Source organism: Bos javanicus, chromosome 10 (genome assembly GCF_032452875.1).
Source record: "Bos javanicus breed banteng chromosome 10, ARS-OSU_banteng_1.0, whole genome shotgun sequence".
NCBI lineage: Eukaryota > Metazoa > Chordata > Mammalia > Artiodactyla > Bovidae > Bos > Bos javanicus.
In genome coordinates this window covers 22,049,193-22,066,631 of record NC_083877.1, presented here as the reverse complement: position 1 = coordinate 22,066,631, position 17,439 = coordinate 22,049,193, and the positions used below count along the sequence as shown (strand labels likewise).

The window sequence follows — 17,439 nt, the reverse complement described above, 5'->3', positions numbered from 1 at the left end:
TCCCAGGACCTGCATCTTCTCTGTGACTGAAGATTGCTTGATTGCCAACACCTGCCATATGGAGGCCAGGACAGGGGGGTTGCTTTTTTTTTTTTTTTTTTTGGCCACATCACACTCCTTGTGAGATCTTAATGCCCCAACCAGGGATTGAACCTGGGACCCTGACAGTGAGAGTGCCGAGTCCTAACCACTGGATTGCCAAAGAATTCCCAAGGCAGGTATTTAGTGCTTACTGTGTGCTAAGCACTAGGGCTATGATAATGAAGAAACATGGTCCCTGCCTTTATGGGAAATTACATTCTACATGGAAACATGTTTAATCACATTATTACATCAATCAGTATAAAACTGCAACTGAAAAGTGTGGCCCCTGAGAGGTTGGGAAGGCATACCCGGAGAGGTGATGACCTCTGAGCCTGAAGGAAGGGCAGTGAAGGGGGTGGGGGCAGGTCTGTGGATTAGCAGGGACAATGGCTGGGAGATGAGGCTGGAGAGGTGGATGGGGATCTGGGCCTCTGGCTGTGAGAAGAATGTCGTGTTCATCTAAAAGCAATGGGAAACAATAACCAGAGTCAAGGTCAGAATCTAGGGGAGTGTGACAGAATCTGAGACTGGAAATGACCACTCTCGCTGCTGCTATGTGGATACTGACTGGTGGGGGGTGAGTCCCTGCAGGGGAAGCTTGGAGGCCACTGCAGTGGTCCAGGCCAGAGATGCTGGCAGCCTGGACTTGGCCAGGGACTAGTGGACACATAGAAGATTCAAGAAATGTTTAGGAGGTAAAGTCAAAAGGGCTTGATGCCAGCACTGAGTGCTGCTACCATCCCCTTGGAGGCCAAGTGAGACAGTAGTCAGCAAACCTGCTCACATCACAAAACAATTTGGGGTACTTTTTAAAATATAGATTCCCAGACTGTATACCCCAGAGTCTGATTCAGTCTACCTGTGTGGAGTTAGACCGTGACATCTGCATTTAAACACATGCCCTGGGAGATTCTGATGCCCCCTGTCTGCAGGCACTGATCTAAGGGACTTTGTGTCTCTGACCCTTGATGCAGAAGATCCATGTAGAGAAGTAGGGCCTGTGGCCCTGAAAGTCCATCCCCTGTGTGCTCCAGAACCACTTCTCTTTGGGAGGCTGCATAACATACTGACCTGATTTTCCAACACAGTGCAAACACATTGCTCAGAAGCAGGTACAAGAAGGATCTGAGGGTATAAATGAACCTACTTACAAAACAGAAATAGATTCACAGAGGTAGAAAACAAACTTATGACTACCAGGGGAGAAAAGAGGGAGGGGATAAATTGGGAAATTGTAATTGATATATAAAATAGATTGACTAATGTATAGTTATACACTAGTTATACAGGAAACTCTTCTCAATACTCTGTAATAACCTGTATGGGAAAAGAATGGATACATGTATATGTATAGCTGATTCACTTTGCTGTACAACAGAAACTAACACATTGTACATCAACGATACTCCACTCAAAAAAAATTTTTTTTAAGTCTGAGGAAGGTCAGTCAGAGTGCCCTGTTTATACTACCACACCCAGCACGTGAATGCATGCCAGCGTGCACACACACACACTCTATCTGACAGGGGCCTTCCTAACCTTCCCAGGGCAGGGACTAAGAAATCACTATGAACATACCACCCAATCGGCACCTTTCCTGGTGGGTTCTAAGGATTTATGGTTACAGTTCACGCTATAAATTCAGGCTCCTCACAGGCCTAGCAGTTTACAAGGAGACCTTCCACAGACAGATATAAAGGGCTGTGACTAACTCCAGACTCAGAAGGTCTTGCACTGTTCAGTGGCTAGCAGAAAATGTGCTAAATATAACTTCCTCCTCGAGGATAGACACCAAAATACGTGTGCTAAAAATGCAGTCTGATTTCATTGCCAAAAGGGTGATGAAATCTTGATGAATACCTCTTCACTCTGGCATGTCATACCAAAAGCCCACAGCTGCAGGTAGAGTCTGTAACCAGATAGAAAATAATCCTACTGACTGATGATAGTGTGCAACAACTGATGCAAGACATCACTTTTCTCATCATGTGACCTATCAGTTCACACTGAATCCTCCTTAGATGGGGTCTTGAGGGTCTTTTCTCTCTGAGCTCCACCCTCTCTACCAGGGTCCTGGTCTATCTATAACTCTCTCTTTTTAAAAAATATTTATTTGCTGTGTCAGGTCTTAGTTTCAGTACATGGGCTTCTCTTCAGTTATGGCAGTGCGTGGGCTTAGTTGCCCCACAGCATGTGGGACCCTAGTTCCCTGACCAAGGATCAGACCCACATCCCCTGCATTGCAAGGTAGACTCTCAACCACTGGACCACCGGGGAAGTCCCCAGGGTCCTGGTCTAGCGGAAAGAAGCAAGTGAGGCACCTGAGATTTTGAGGGTCAGTCCCAACACCATCCAGGGGGAATAGCTCAAGACAAACCATTTCTTCATTTGCTCATGTTGACTGTTCTCCATAGCATTATTCACCATTATTATACCAGAGAAGTCTTTACCTTTATCCTACTAAATACCACTCTTCACTAGGGTTGAGGAGGAAAGACAATCCTAGCTTGACACTTGTGAGTATGATGAATTCCAAGATTAAGGAGGATCTGTTGATGCCAATATATGCACAGAGCCCTCCTCCAACCCAGGAAGACAAGACCCCAGTCTGTTGGTTGGTGATTATGTAAAAGGGTAGGAGGAACGCTCTGCAGACCTGACCTTGCTAATGATACTCCTTCCTCCAGTGTGTTCTGAGGCCTGATGTGGAGTCTGTTAAAATTAGGCAATCTCGTATTTGAGTTGATACATGTGAAAACAAGTTATACAACCTTAAGAAGCCTGGGACAAAGATGACTCTGAAGGACATAGGGTTGTGGATGGTATTTTCATCTTTGTGTGAAGAGTCTGACTTTGGAAAAGAAAGAGCACAAGGCTGACACCCGATAATTGACATGGGGTCAGAGAACAGGATTTGGGGGAGGGCTTGTGACTTATAACAAAAGATTTATGGACCTCTGGTAAATTATACGGTAACTAAAAAAACCGGCATCATGTACTTCTCATAATTTTCAGGGAAAGAGAAAAGTGTCCAAATAAAGCTGCCTAAATATGTATTAGAGGGACTTCCTTGGTGGTCCAGTGGCTAGGACTCTGGGCTCCCAATGCAGGGGGCCAGGGTTCAATCCCTGGCAAGGAACTAGATCCTACCTGCCGCAACTAAGAGTTCACATGCCTCAACTAAAGATCCCAGCCTGTGCGCCGCAACTAAGACCTGTGTGTGTGTGTGTGTGTGTGTGTGTGTGTGTGTGTGTGTGGTCACTCAGTCGTGTCTGACTCTTTGTGACCCATAGACTGTAGCCCACCAGGCTCCTTTACCCACTGAGTTTTCCAGGCAAGAATTCTGGAGTGGGTTGCCCTTTCCTTCTCCAGGAGATCTTCCCAACCCAAGGATCAAACCTGCGTCTCTTATGTCTCCTGCATTGGCAGGCAAATTCTTTACCACTGGACCACCTGGGAAGCCAAACTAAGACTTGGAAGAACCAAATAAGTAAATCAATATTCAAATGGAGACAGAGACATAGAGAACAGACTTACGGACACGGGGAGAGCGGAGGAGAGAGTGAGATGTATGGAGAGAGTAACATGGAAGCTTACATTACCATATGTAAAATAGATAACCAATGGGAATTTGCTGTATGTCTCAGGGAACTCAAACAGGGGCTCTGCATCAATCTAGAGGAGTGGGATGGGGAGGGAGATGGGAGGGAGGTTCAAGAGGGAGGGGATATATGTACACCTATGGCTGATTCATGTTGAGGTTTGATAGAAAACAAAATTCTTTAAAGCAATTATCTTTAATTTAAAAATAAATAAATTAAAAACAAACAAGCAAACAGGTATTGCAGTAGTGGTTTCCTGCATGAATCTGCAGAATGGAGCTGGACTGTGATAAAGGATTTCTGGTCTAAAATGAAATCATATTTTTTCAATACTTTTTAATTCTGAAATTATATCCTTTCTAACCCTACAAAGATTAAGCTATGTTCTTTTATGAAAAAAATGGTGACATTCTAAGATTGTTTGGAATAAGAGGGAATATCATTTCTTTTTTATCAATTTCAAGGGATTTTACTCTATAATTAGTTAACTTTAATAAAATCCTAAAGCCTGGAAGTGCTGCATCAGAGACCAGATGGGAAAGGAACTTGAATCTTTTCTTTTTTTTTTTTAATTGTTTAGTTTTTATTTCATAATCATAAATTTAACTTTGCAATCCAGCTAAACTTGGAGGGGGATAAGGAAAATATGGAACCCAAAGAACTGTAGCAAGAGCACAAAGATTATAGGATATTTCAAGCACATGGGGTGAAGGGGTGCTCTCCTGGGCTGCAGAAGGAACGGTCTGGTGCTTAAGTAAAACACAAGTCAAATTTAGTAGATTTGCCCACAGTCAGCAATGGTGATCTTCTTGCTGGTCTTGCCATTCCTGGAGCCAAAGCGCTCCATGGCTTCCACAGTATTCATGCCCTCTTTCACCTTGCCAAAGACCACATGCTTGCCATCCAACCACTCAGTCTTGGCAGTGCAGATGAAAAACTGGGAACCATTTGTGTTGGGGCCAGCATTTGCCATGGACAAGATGCCAGGACCTGTATGCTTCAGAATGAAATTCTCATCATCAAATTTCTTGCCATAGATGGACTTGCCACCAGTACCATTGTGGCGTGTGAAGTCACCACCCTGGCACATAAATCCCGGAATTATTCTGTGAAAGCAGGAACCTTTATAACCAAATCCTTTCTCTCCAGTGCTCAGAGCACGAAAGTTTTCTTCTGTCTTTGGAACTTTGTCTACAAACAGCTCAAAAGAGACGCGGCCCAAGGGCTCGCCGTCAACAGCGATGTCGAAGAACACGGTGGGGTTGACCATGGCTAGGCAGCAAGGGAAGCTCTGGGGTGGCGGCGTCTGCAAGGCCGAATCTTTTCACAAGAAGACAAATAGTTGATGTAGAACTCATGACTGGAGGAGGACCATGGAAAGATAACAGTGTTCAGAGGAAGCAGATCTAATTAAAGATTCAACAGTTAGTGTATAAGTCCAAAAGGATCACAAAACTGTAAGTGAAAGCATTTGGATGACAGGAAAATAACACCTGGCAGGAGTTACAGAATAGATGTTAAGATTAAAGGAAGACATGGAGGGATGATGGTTTTTAAATTCAGGTTGCAAAACTGTTCCAAGGCAAGATACCAAGGTGCCAGAGGTCCCAGAATCAGGGCATCAATTCCAAGTCTCCCTCTGCTGGAAGCAGAGCACCTAGTATATTCTTGCCCTATTGACAGTTTCACTTACTAGAATTTTTTTACATTGAATTATAATTGATATATTATACTAGTTTCAGGTATATGACATAGTGATTGATATTTTTATACATTATATAATGATCACCATGATAAGCCTAGTAACCATCTGTCACCAACACAGTTATTACAATATTATTGACACTAGCCCCTGAGCTGTACATTACACCCCCATGACTTGTTTATTTTATAACTAGGAGCCTGTACCTCTTCATCCCATTCACCCATTTCACCTGCTCCCTCAGCCCTGTCCCCTCTGGCTACCACTCCTTTGTCCTCTGTGTCTATGAGTCTGTTACTATTTTGTTTTTGTCACTTCCTGGAATGTCAAAGAAAGATGGTCAGACATAACTTTTATAGATTTCAAGTCAGATTTCAAAATGTTCCAAGAAAAATTACCTGAGGGGCTCAAAGGGGACAGCTAGTTCTCCTGTGTGAAGCTCCAGTATTTTGTTTCCCCCAAAGGATCCTGCTGAGGAAAAAAAGGGCCTTCACCAATTACAAAACCACACTGGTTGTTCTCTGATGTGATCAAACTATGAGCAGGGACAAATGACAAGTCTCTTACACTAAAAAATGAACCAAACAAGTAAAGCAAGGACGCAGTTCATGTGAAAGTGTTAAATCAATATGAAGGTTTTAGTGGACTGAAAGGTCAGTTTGAAGTGGTAAAGGATGAGGCTGCCAAAAAAACTAATGCAATGTTAGGGCTCATTCCTTGCATTCCGAGGTAGATGTGATGGTTCCACCGGACTCTGACCTGAGCAGAAGTTCAGTTCTGGGAAATTTTTCCTTTTTTGTGTGAACAGAACATTTTCATTTTAAAGAAATAAGGAGAAGCAGGACTTTAAAAAAATCATTCAGGACTTCCCTGGTGGTCCAGTGGATAGGATTCTGCCTGCCAATACAGGGGACATCAGTTAGATCCGTGGTCCGGGAAGATTCCACATGCCTTGGAGCAACTAAGCCTGTGAGCAGCAACTACTGTACTGAAGCCCGTGCACATAAAGGCCGAGTAACGCAACAAGAGAAGCTACCACAACGAGAAGCCCACGAACCGCAACTAGAGAGTAGCTCCCACTCGCCATGACGAGAGAAAGCTCAAGAGCAGCTGCAAAGACCCAGTGCAGCCAAAAATAAATAAATACCTTAATTAATTAAAATATTTTCTAAATCATCCATAATTACACCAGCTAGAAATAACCACATTAAATATTTTAAACACATATGTATATATATACATGTATTCTTTCTATATCAGTAAATATAGAATATAAAAATGCAGCCACCCTGTAATAGGGAAGAAACTTTTATATTCTATTACAAGATAATCAGGGCTTCCCTAGTGACTCAGCAGTAAAAAATCCTGCCTGCAATGCAAGAGATGCAGTTTCAATCACTGGGTTAGGAAGACCCCCTGGGGAAGAAATGGCAACCCACTCCAGTGATCTTGCCTGGGAAATCCCACAGACAGAGAAGCCTGACAGGCTACAGTCCATGGGGTCGCAAAGGAGTTGGACACAACTTAGTGACTAAACAACAACAAGAACTAAGAGTAGGAATTTATGCTAATAAATTTTAGCACCGTTAACAATATACTAGAAATCTCAGCGTCCATTGTTTATAAATGTGACATCTAAAAGTAAATTATGTAGTTTTGTTGGTATTGACATGGAATGATATTTTAGAATATCAGTTTGCAGACAATTCATATAATGCCATCCCATTTTTGTAAAATAAAAGTTTGTATAAATAAATATGTGCATGTTCTACAAGTGAAACAGGAGGGAAGGGGGCAGGGAACAACCTTTAAAAGAAAGACACAGCGGTAGGGCATGACAAAAACCGGTTAGAACCGCCTTTTTTCCTCAGCGCTTGGCACTGACCAGTTGCTCGCCTCTTTTCCTCCACTGCCTCCCAGTTCTAGATTAGCCATCGCCATGCGTTTTGAAAAGCCCTGCTGGCCTCCAGGTGCTCAATGACTAGTTGGCGGACAAGAGTTACATGGAGGGGTATGTGCCATCACAAACAGATGTGGCAGTATTTGAAGGCATCTCTGGCCCACCACCTGCCGACTTATGTCATGCCCTGCATTGGTATAATCACATCAAATCTTATGAGAAGGAAAAGGCCAGCCTGCCAGGAGTGAAGAAAGCTTTGGGCAAGTATGGCCCTGCCAATGTGGAAGACACCACAGAAAGAGGAGCTACAGATAGTAAAGATGATGATGGCATTGATCTCTTTGGATCTGAGGAGGAGGAGGAAAGTGAAGAAGCCAAGAGCTAAGAGAAGAACGCCTTGCCCAGTATGAGTCAAAGAAAGCCAAAAAATCAGCACTTGTCTCCAAGTCTTCCACCTTATTAGACATGAAACCTTGGCATGATGAGACTGATATGGCAAAACTAGAGGAATGCGTCAGAAGCATTCAAGCAGACGGCTTGGTCTGGGGCTCTTCTAAACTAGTTCCAGTTGGGTATGGCATTAAAAAACTTCAAATACAATGTGTAGTTGAAGATGACAAACTTGGAACAGACATGCTGGAGGAGCAGATCACTGCTTTTGACAAGTATGTACAGTCTAGGGACGTGGCTGCATTCAACAAGATCTAAAATCCATCATGGATCAGTTCCCTTAAATAAAAGTTTGAAAGACAAAAAAAAAAAAAACCAAAAAACTGGTTAGAACCAACGCAGCTCAAGATGGCAGAAGATTTGACTTCCAGTGGACCTTGAGACTCATTATACATTCATTATAATTCATGACACACCCACCAGTGTCATGACAGTTCTGAGGCCAATCATGAAAGTCCAAAAAGTAGGTGGTGGCCTAATTCCTGGAAATCTCCCCCTTATTAGCCTATGAAATTACCCAACCCATAAAAACTTGTCGGGAGCCACGTTAGGCATTACTGACAAAATGGAGGCACAGCCCCAACCCCCTCTCCTCATCTCGCAGGCACGGCCCCAGGATGAGGGAATTAGGCCTTGTGATTCTGACTTGTTCTTTCCTTTCTTCAGTTGAGTTGGCTGGAAAGAACATTAAGGTGCTTGAGAGGAGCATGAGAAAGCAAAAAGCCTTCTACAGTTGTGCCCAGAAAATAATCTATAAAATAACCATTGACATTTGTTCAAGGATCTTTACAAAGAATGTCCCAGGATGAGCACGTAGGCTGCAGCTTGAGGCCATTTGAAGGATTGTTATCTGAGACCTGTTTGTGAGGGAAACATTTATGGCAAAAGAAGATTGCTGAGTTTCAGTTCAGTTCAGTTCAGTTTAGTCGCTCAGTCGTGTCCGACTCTTTGCGACCCCATGAATCGCAGCATGCCAGGCCTCCCTGTCCATCACCAACTCCCGGAGTTCACTCAGACTCATGTCCAGTGATGCCATTCAGCCATCTCATCCTCTGTCATCCCCTTTTCCTCTTGCCCCAAATCCCTCCCAGCAACAGTCTTTTCCAATGAGTCAACACTTCGCATGAGGTGACCAAAGTACTGGAGTTTCAGCTTTAGCATCATTCCTTCCAAAGAAATCCCAGGACTGATCTCCTTCAGAATGGACTGGTTGGATCTCCTTGCAGTCCAAGGGACTCTCAAGAGTCTTCTCCAACACCACAGTTCAAAAGCATCAATTCTTCGGCACTCAGCTTTCTTCACAGTCCAACTCTCACATCCATACATGACCACAGGAAAAGCCATAGCCTTGATTAGATGGACCTTTGTTGGCAAAGTAATGTCTCTGCTTTTCAATATGCTATCTAGGTTGGTCATAACTTTTCTTCCAAGGAGTAAGCGTCTTTTAATTTCATGGCTGCAGTCACCATCTGCAGTGATTTTGGAGCCCAAAACAATAAAGTCTGACACTGTTTCCACTGTTTCCCCATCTATTTCCCATGAAGTGATGGGACCAGATGCCATGATCTTTGTTTTCTGAATGTTGAGCTTTAAGCCAACTTTTTCACTCTCCTCTTTCATTTTCATCAAGAGGCTTTGTAGTTCCTCTTCACTTTCTGCCATAAGGGTGGTGTCATCTGCATATCTGAGGTTATTGATATTTCTCCCAGCAATCTTGATTCCATCTTGTGCTTCTTCCAGCCCAGCGTTTCTCATGATGTACTCTGCATATAAATTAAATAAGCAGGGTGACAATATACAGCCCTGACGTGTTCCTTTTTCCATTTGGAACCAGTCTGTTGTTCCATGTCCAGTTCTAACTGTTGCTTCCTGACCTGCATATATGTTTCTCAAGAGGCAGATCAGGTGGTCTGGTATTCCCATCTCTTTCAGAATTTTCCAGTTTATTGTGACCCACACAGTCAAAGGCTTTGGCATAGTCAATAAAGCAGAAATAGATGTTTTTCTGGAACTCTCTTGCTTTTTCGATGATCCAGAGGATGTTGGCAATTTGATCTCTGGTTCCTCTGCCTTTTCTAAAACCAGCTTGAACATCTGAAGTTCACGGTTCACGTATTGCTAAAGCCTGGCTTGGAGAATTTTGAGCATTACTTTACTAGCGTGTGAGATGAGTGCAATTGTGTGGTAGTTTGAGCATTCTTTGGCATTGCTGAGTTTAGGGTTTAGGAATGATTAAGAATAGCTAGAAGCCTTTTTAGGAGATAGTGATCTTAAGATGCTAGGGGCAAACAGGATTTAGAAAGAAAAGAAATAAACTGAGTTACATAAATAAAAGGAGTTACAATGTAATCACAAGTTAAGTACAGTAAATTTGGGTGAAAGTGAAGTCGATCAGTTGTGTCTGACTCTTTGCGACCCCATGGACTGTAGCCTACCAGGCTCCTCCCTCCATGGAATTCTCCAGGCAAGAGTACTGGAGTGGGTTGCCATTTCCTTCTCCAGGGGATCTTCCCGACCCAGGGATAGAATCTAGGTCTCCCGCATTCCAGGCAGACTCTTTAACCTCTGAGCCACCAGGGAAGCCCCAAATCTGGGTGGGGGAAACTAAAAACGTCAGACCTCTGACCTAATGCTTTTTGTCAAAGTATAAAAGAGAAGCTGAAGCTTGAAATAAACATGTAGTTCCGTACTATGAGTCAGAGACTACATCATCGTCCACCGATGTAGTTCCGTACTATGAGTCAGAGGCTACTTCATCATCCACCAACACCCTCACCCCTTCAGGCTGATTCCCTGGCTGCTGGAGCTGGACTCCAGCAACAATTAACCACCCCATATTTTAGGGCCTCTCACCTTCTGACAGTCCACAACCTGTCTGTGGAATGTGCTTCTCCTAAGTCCACTCCTTACCTATCACTGTCTCTAAATGAATTCTTTCTGTGACAAGACATCAAGAACCTAAGCTTTATTAAGTCCTAAGACCAAGTGTATGATCTCAGTTAAAAGATGTGGGTTCAAGACCCATCTGAGGTTCATGGTCTCAAAAGCACAAATTGCTTAATTAACAATGTTTGCTGCTGGAGAGTAGAATTGGCTGATAAAATTCTCATGGTTTATTTTATGGTTTATTTTCGGTACTGGCTGAAATTTTACAATGAATGTGTATTTTTATAGTTAAAGATCAGAAACAAAAAAGCTCTCCAGTCAAAGGTGATCTTCATTTTGATTTCTAGTCCTCTGTCACTATCAGACGGGAATCAGGTGTGCCCACTTTGATTCCTACCTAGCCCAGCACAGGCATTTACCTAATAGTTGACAAAGCTTGGAGAAGCAAAAAGCATTGCAGGAATGGACTCCCAGAGGGCTGGGTAAGGTCAAATAGAAGTAAAGTAAGAGGCTGTGAGGTAAAATTCATATGTTATAGCAAGACAAGAAAAATTTAAACAGAAAAATTTCTTCTCTGCCCTTTAGCCTCCTCTCTTCCCTGCTGTGCATTGTGTATCTGAATTATGCATCAACCAAACCTCCCCAGTTGGCAGGAATACCTGCTCAAACATAAAAAGCAACATTCTCTTAGAATCAACAGGACAACTTAAAGATAGCATTTCTGACTTCCCTGGTTGTCCAGTGGTTAAGACTCTGGGTTCCCAATGCAGGGGACATGGGTTCTATCCCTGATCAGGGAAGATCCCACTTGCCACATAGGGGGGCCACACCCTCAAAAGATAACATTTCTTTTTGACCTTATAAGGTGTAACTTGATCTACCATGATGAAGTGTGTGTGTGTGTGTGTGTGTGTGTGTGTGTTAGTCGCTCAGTCATGTCAGACTCTCTGTGACCCAATGGACTGTAGCTTGCCAGACTCCTCTGTCCATGGGATTTCCCAGGCAAGAATACTGGAGTGGGTTGCCATTCCTTTCTCCAGGGGATCTTCCCAACCTAGGAAGTGAACCCAGGTCTCCCACATTGCAGGAAGATTCTTTGTCATTTGAGCCACCAGGGAAGCCCATAATGAAGTTTAGATCTGGATTACATAAACTGTCAATAATATGTCATTTGATATACAACCCTTTGTCATATGTCATACGTCAAGAAACTCATATAACTGTGTCTTGACTTCTTACTGGTTCAACAGTTCTCAGAGCTTTCTGAGATGCTCCTCCTGGGTTATAATCCTCAAAGTCAGCTCAAATAGAAGTTTCCATTTGTTTATTAGATTGACTGATTAATTTTTCATCTACAAGGCTAAATTCTCCCTGCTGAAAATAAGAGAAGAGCTGTCTCTTACCCTTTTCTGAGATATATACTTTAGAAAACTTGTGAGTTCTGTCTGTTCTTTGAAATGTACATAAATATTAAAGTATGTTTATGTATATAAATCTTAAATGTACATAAATCTTTAGTTTTAAATTTTAAATCAGCCTCTAGCCAGCTTTGTGACCCAGCAAGTCTTTCTTCAGGACCTTGGAACCATCTCTTTGAAGTAGAATCAAGAAAGATGGCACCCTTCCTCCCAGTCTCCATGGGAGAATAAGAACCTAGCTTGGAGGACGCCTCACTCTCAAACTACCTTCTGTCATAAAGATATGAGAAGTTTATTTTTCCTCTGGATAAAGCCAGTTAGCTAACAGATGGCTATGCAATTACCAGATGAAATTAGGATATTACCTGTGACAAATGTAAGAGGTCTTGACCACACCATTTGTCACCATTTGCATTCTAGTTCCCTGACCAGTGATTGAATCTGGGCCCCCTGCATCAGAAGCACAGAGTCTTAACCACTGGACCACCAGGGAAGTCCATAGCCCCTATTCTCATTTGAGTGGCCTTTGCTTCCACAGCACTCTACAGAGTTGCCTTAGGTGTGTGTTCCATGAAAAGCACAGGTGTTAATTCAGGCAAGGTGGATACTGCAGTGCTAGAGGTCAGGGAGGACAGGAATGTAAACCCTAGTGTTTCTGGTGACATTGAGAAAAGTCTGGCTTGAACTAACCTGAGCCATAGACCTACATGGTACCAGTCAAATATCTGAGGCAGTGTCTGGGCACCAAGAATTCATAAAGCTTAATTAGAAATAGGCATCTTTCTAATTCCTCAGAAGGGGGAAGGGCTACACTTGGTGCAGAGAGAGAGCTTTAGTCAAACTGTTTTTTAGTCATGAGAAATAATGACCTTCCCAAAAGCGCTCAATAAAGAGGGGTTTGATATATGGGTACTGGCAACTTCATCAACTTCAGGAACAGGAAATAAAGCTGTCAGTGTCTTGACCTGGGAAGTCATTACAGAGGAGGGCCCTTCACTCTTATGTCTCTGCAACTGAGTAGACTCTCATCCATCTCTTCTCTATTTTCTATTTTCTCTATTATTCTCTATGATGGGCAGACTGAGCTCCTCATTACTCATCAGCTTGTTGCAATAACTTATAATGGAAAGTGTCTGAAAAAGAATATATATTCATATATACACATGTGAATATACATAGCTGAATATGTATAACTGAATCACTTTGGTGTACACCTGAAACTAACATAAATTGTAAATCAACTACACTTCAATCATAAAAAAAAGAAAAAAAAAAGAGATGGAGGGATCCCTGCCCCCACCAAAGTAATTACTCATCAGCTTGTACCTGCCCCAAATGGCCACTCCAGGCACCAAGTCTCCTTGAGCTTCCAGAAGGAACATCACCATTGTCTTGTAGAATCACTGCATCTCTTAGTTCAAACTCTCAAAAAAGAGACATTTGTTTGTACAATTTATCTGTCCTAGCCAAGCCACACAGGTCATAGATCACTGGCCAGGCAATGGATTGTGCCTTCAGTCAAATTATCCATCTGCGCGTCAGTCCTTGGAAGCTGAGGGCGTGTCTTACATAAGCATGCGAGCATGTTGGGTGTTATGAACATGTTCTAGTACAGAAAGCAGTGTTATTAAATAACATGGACTACATATATCCACCACAGTCATTACAAATGTCCACTGAGGGAAGACAGTGCGTCACAGATATGACAATGGCCTGGAGAATAATGAAGATTATTCCTAGAAAGCTTCTTAGAGAAAACAGAAGGAAAGGGCGTCCATGGAGAAAGAACTAGGAAAGACTTTGTGTCAAGTTGATAGAAGAGTTGTATTCAGGATCCATGAGGAAAGGGGGTCAAATATGTTGGGACTTCAAATAGGACACACACAGGCTGTAGACCCTTCTGCAATTCTTGGAATATTCAGTGTGGACAGAACTTGGAAATCATCAAGTCAAGGCCTGATGCACTTCAGAGGAGAGCACTGAGGGCCAGAGTGGCAGGTGACATGGTGACACCATTGTGGCCACAGAGTTAGAGTTAGAACCAAGACCAGAGTCCAAGTCCCTGTCTCCAAGCTCAGCTTCTTTCTGCTATAGACCACTCAGGATCCCTCAGCTAGCTCACTCTTTTGCTAAGGCAAGTCCTCTCTTTTATTTTTATTTATTTCTTTAATTTTTGCTTTTTGGCCATGCCTCATGGAATATGGGATCTTAGTTCCCCGACCAAAGATCATACCCACTCCCCTTGCAATGGAAGCACAGAGTCTTAACCACTGGACCACCTGGGATGCCCCTTTCTTTTTCTTTTCTAAAAAATTCCTCTGTTTTAGTACTGGGAGTTTGCACAATGGGTACCTGGTAGTGAAGAGGAAGAGGAACTATCCCCCTCCTCTGTGGTCACTGACAGAGGACACTCCTCTCCTCAGCATTGTCCTCATCCTCTTTTCCAAACCCACTTGAACCCAGTCACACATCCCTGAGGACCCTCAACACTGTATCATTCCTCAGAGTATATATGAAGGGGTTGAGGAATGGAGTCATGACACTGCTCAGGACTGAAGGGACCTTGTTGACCTCCAGATATTCTTTCTGGAAGGGAGTCACATCGATAAACACCGTGATACTGCTGGGAATCACAAGTATGGTCAAGTGGGAAGCACAGGTTTGAAGGCCTTGTTTCTTCCACTTACATAAGGGATGCTTCCTATCGTCAAGATGATGTACGTGTAGGGAAAGGCCAGGAGGACTATGCCGCAGAGGATGACCATGGATGAAAGCATAAAATCCATCAGCTCGATGGCAGTGGTGTCCGCACAGGCGGGGGCCAGCAAACTCCACTGTCACAGAAGAAGTGGTTAATGATGTCAGAGTCACAGAAGGGCAGCTGGGAGATGAGGATGGTTGGAAAGAGCACAGATACGAAGCTTCCCACCCAAGAGAACACAACTGTCCTGATGCAGACAGGGGGCCTCATGATGGTGCTGTACCACAGCAGGTAGCAGATGGTGGCGTAGCAGTTATAGGACATGACTGTCAGCAGGAGAAACTCTACCGTGCCCAGGAAGAAGTAGAAATAGCACTGGGTGATACAGCCAGCAAAGGAGATGGTTTTATCACCAGATACTAAGTTGGCCAGTGCTTCAGGGAAATGACAGAGGTGAAGAGGATGTCCAGGATGGAGAGGTTGCACAGGAAGAAGTACATGGAGGTGTGGAGGTGGGCCTAGGACAGCATCACGGAGATGATGAGCAGGTTTCCCAGGAGCGTCAGCAGGAATGTGGGCAGCAGGAGCACCAGCAACAGCAGCTCCACCTGCCTGCTGAGAGGAAATCCCAGCAAGATAAACTCCATCAACGAGGCACTCTGATCCTCCATGGGCCCTCCGCCCAGCTCAGTACCTCTAATGGGACAAAGGGAGATGATATTTACGTGCATGTTCACGGTACGAAATCCCAGGGCTGTTCACTAGAAAAATACACAGAATGTGGTAATCCAGATTAGATTTGTAAACCAAATTTAACCTGGTATTAAATTATTTGCCCATGGAGCTGGAAAATGTGAGGGTTCTTTTTGCTTTTTGTTTTGGGAATGATAATGTTCCCTTTTAGTAAGGGTGCCTGCCCTGAGACCTCATTATCACACAGTTCATATGAACTTCCTAAAAAATAACATAGTAATTTCTATCAAAAAACCTTAAAATTGAGCAAATCCTTAGACATCCTACTTCCAACTTGAGAAAATAGGCGTGAATATTTTACCACAGGAATATTCACCACAAAACTGCTTATAACAAGGAAAATTTGGCAACAACTTAAATATCAAGAATGGGGGATGAAATGAGTAAATTATAGAATATCTACATTATAATATATCATGTAGTTATTTAAATTATATTTTACAGCATTATGTAATTCCAAAATATTCACAATATTTATTAAGTTTTTTTTTTTTAAGCAAGTTATCAACCAGCAATAACGTTATGATCCCATTCTGGGAGTAAAATGTAAATCAGCAAAGACTCTAGAATAGTCGAGACATTGCTAAAGAAGAAGATGGCAGTGAGGACTTGCCTAGGCAGATAACAAGACATAAAACAAGAATGATTAAGGCAAGGTGGTCATGACACGGATACACACAAAATGGCCAGCGGAGCAAAATAAAGAGCCAAGAAACAACCCCACACAAATATGGCACAGTGCTCTATGTCAGAGATGAACGGAAGGTGGTGTTGCTGATTGTCTATATGCGGGAAAAGTAAAATTGGATTCCCTACCTCACATCAGACATTACCATCCATTTCAGACGGACAAGAAAATTAAAAGTAAAAATCAAAACTTCCAGAAGAAAAGAGAGAAGAATATTGTTTGGGGCCCTAGTATACAAAAGAGTTTACTAAAGAACAGAAAATTTCTAAAGAAAAAAGGAAATATGGATAAATTACACTACATTACAATTAAGAGTTTTCTGGGAATTTCCTGACAGTCCAAGCTCTCAATTTTGATGAACTAAGACACTGCAAATCACACAGCATGTGGCCAAAATATATATATGTGTATATAATTAAATTAAATTAAGAGTTTCTGTTTATTAAACAACCCCAAAGTAAAGTTAAAGGCAAATCACAAACAGGGAGAACGTATTTGTGACAGAGATAATGTACAAATGTTTAGTACGAATAGTATAGAATAAATATATTGATTTTTACAAAGCCATAAAAAATAGATAAGCCATCTAATAAAAAGTAGACCAAACATTTGACCTGAACTACATTTAAGCAGGAGGAAATGCAGAATAATGTACCAAAAGATGCTTGATCTCATTAGTAATTCAGTTCAGTTTATTTCAGTCACTCAGTCGTGTCCAATTCTTTGTGACTCCATGAATTGCAGCATGCCAGGCCTCCCTGTCCATCACCAACTCCTGGAGGTCACTCAAACTCATGTCCATTGAGTCGGTGATGCCATCCAGCCATCTCATCCTCCGTCGTCCTCTTCTCCCCCTGCCCCCAATCCCTCCCAGCATCAGAGTCTTTTCCAATGAGTCAACTCTTCGCATGAGGTGGCCAAAGTACTGGAGTTTTAGCTTTAGCATCAGTCCTTCCAATGAACACCCAGGACTGATCTCCTTTAGAATGGACTGGTTGGATCTCCTTGCAGTCCAAGGGACTCTCAAGAGTCTTCTCCAACACCACAGTTCAAAAGCATCAATTCTTCAGTGCTCAGCTTTCTTCACAGTCCAACTCTCACATCCATACATGACCACTGGAAAAGCCATAGCCTTGATTAGATGGACCTTTGTTGGCAAAGTAATGTCTCTGCTTTTCAATATGCTATCTAGGTTGGTCATAACTTTTCTTCCAAGGAGTAAGCATCTTTTAATTTCATGGCTGCAGTCACCATC

The 17,439-nt window shown here is 42.8% G+C and overlaps 2 protein-coding genes, 1 non-coding gene and 1 pseudogene across 3 annotated transcripts; 1 reads left to right on the top strand and 3 right to left on the bottom strand.

Moving 5' to 3' along the window:
- Window positions 1-4,239: 4,239 nt before the first annotated feature.
- On the bottom strand, window positions 4,240-5,012 carry LOC133255858 (peptidyl-prolyl cis-trans isomerase A-like). The gene has a single exon (XM_061430504.1). It carries the CDS (start codon window positions 4,954-4,956, stop codon window positions 4,459-4,461), a length of 498 nt encoding a protein of 165 aa, XP_061286488.1. The 5' UTR covers window positions 4,957-5,012; the 3' UTR covers window positions 4,240-4,458.
- On the top strand, window positions 4,955-8,309 carry LOC133255496 (elongation factor 1-beta-like; annotated as a pseudogene).
- A 4,153-nt stretch (window positions 8,310-12,462) lies between these two features.
- Window positions 12,463-12,535, bottom strand: TRNAR-UCU (transfer RNA arginine (anticodon UCU)). The gene has a single exon. It is a non-coding gene; the product is annotated as a tRNA-Arg (tRNA).
- A 1,854-nt stretch (window positions 12,536-14,389) lies between these two features.
- Window positions 14,390-15,414, bottom strand: LOC133255856 (olfactory receptor 6J1). Its single transcript, XM_061430503.1, is given in 5 exon segments — window positions 14,390-14,507; window positions 14,509-14,705; window positions 14,708-14,872; window positions 14,875-15,186; window positions 15,189-15,414. Coding segments are annotated over 5 exon segments (990 nt in total). The 3' UTR covers window positions 14,390-14,417.
- Between the last annotated feature and the right edge of the window lie 2,025 nt (window positions 15,415-17,439).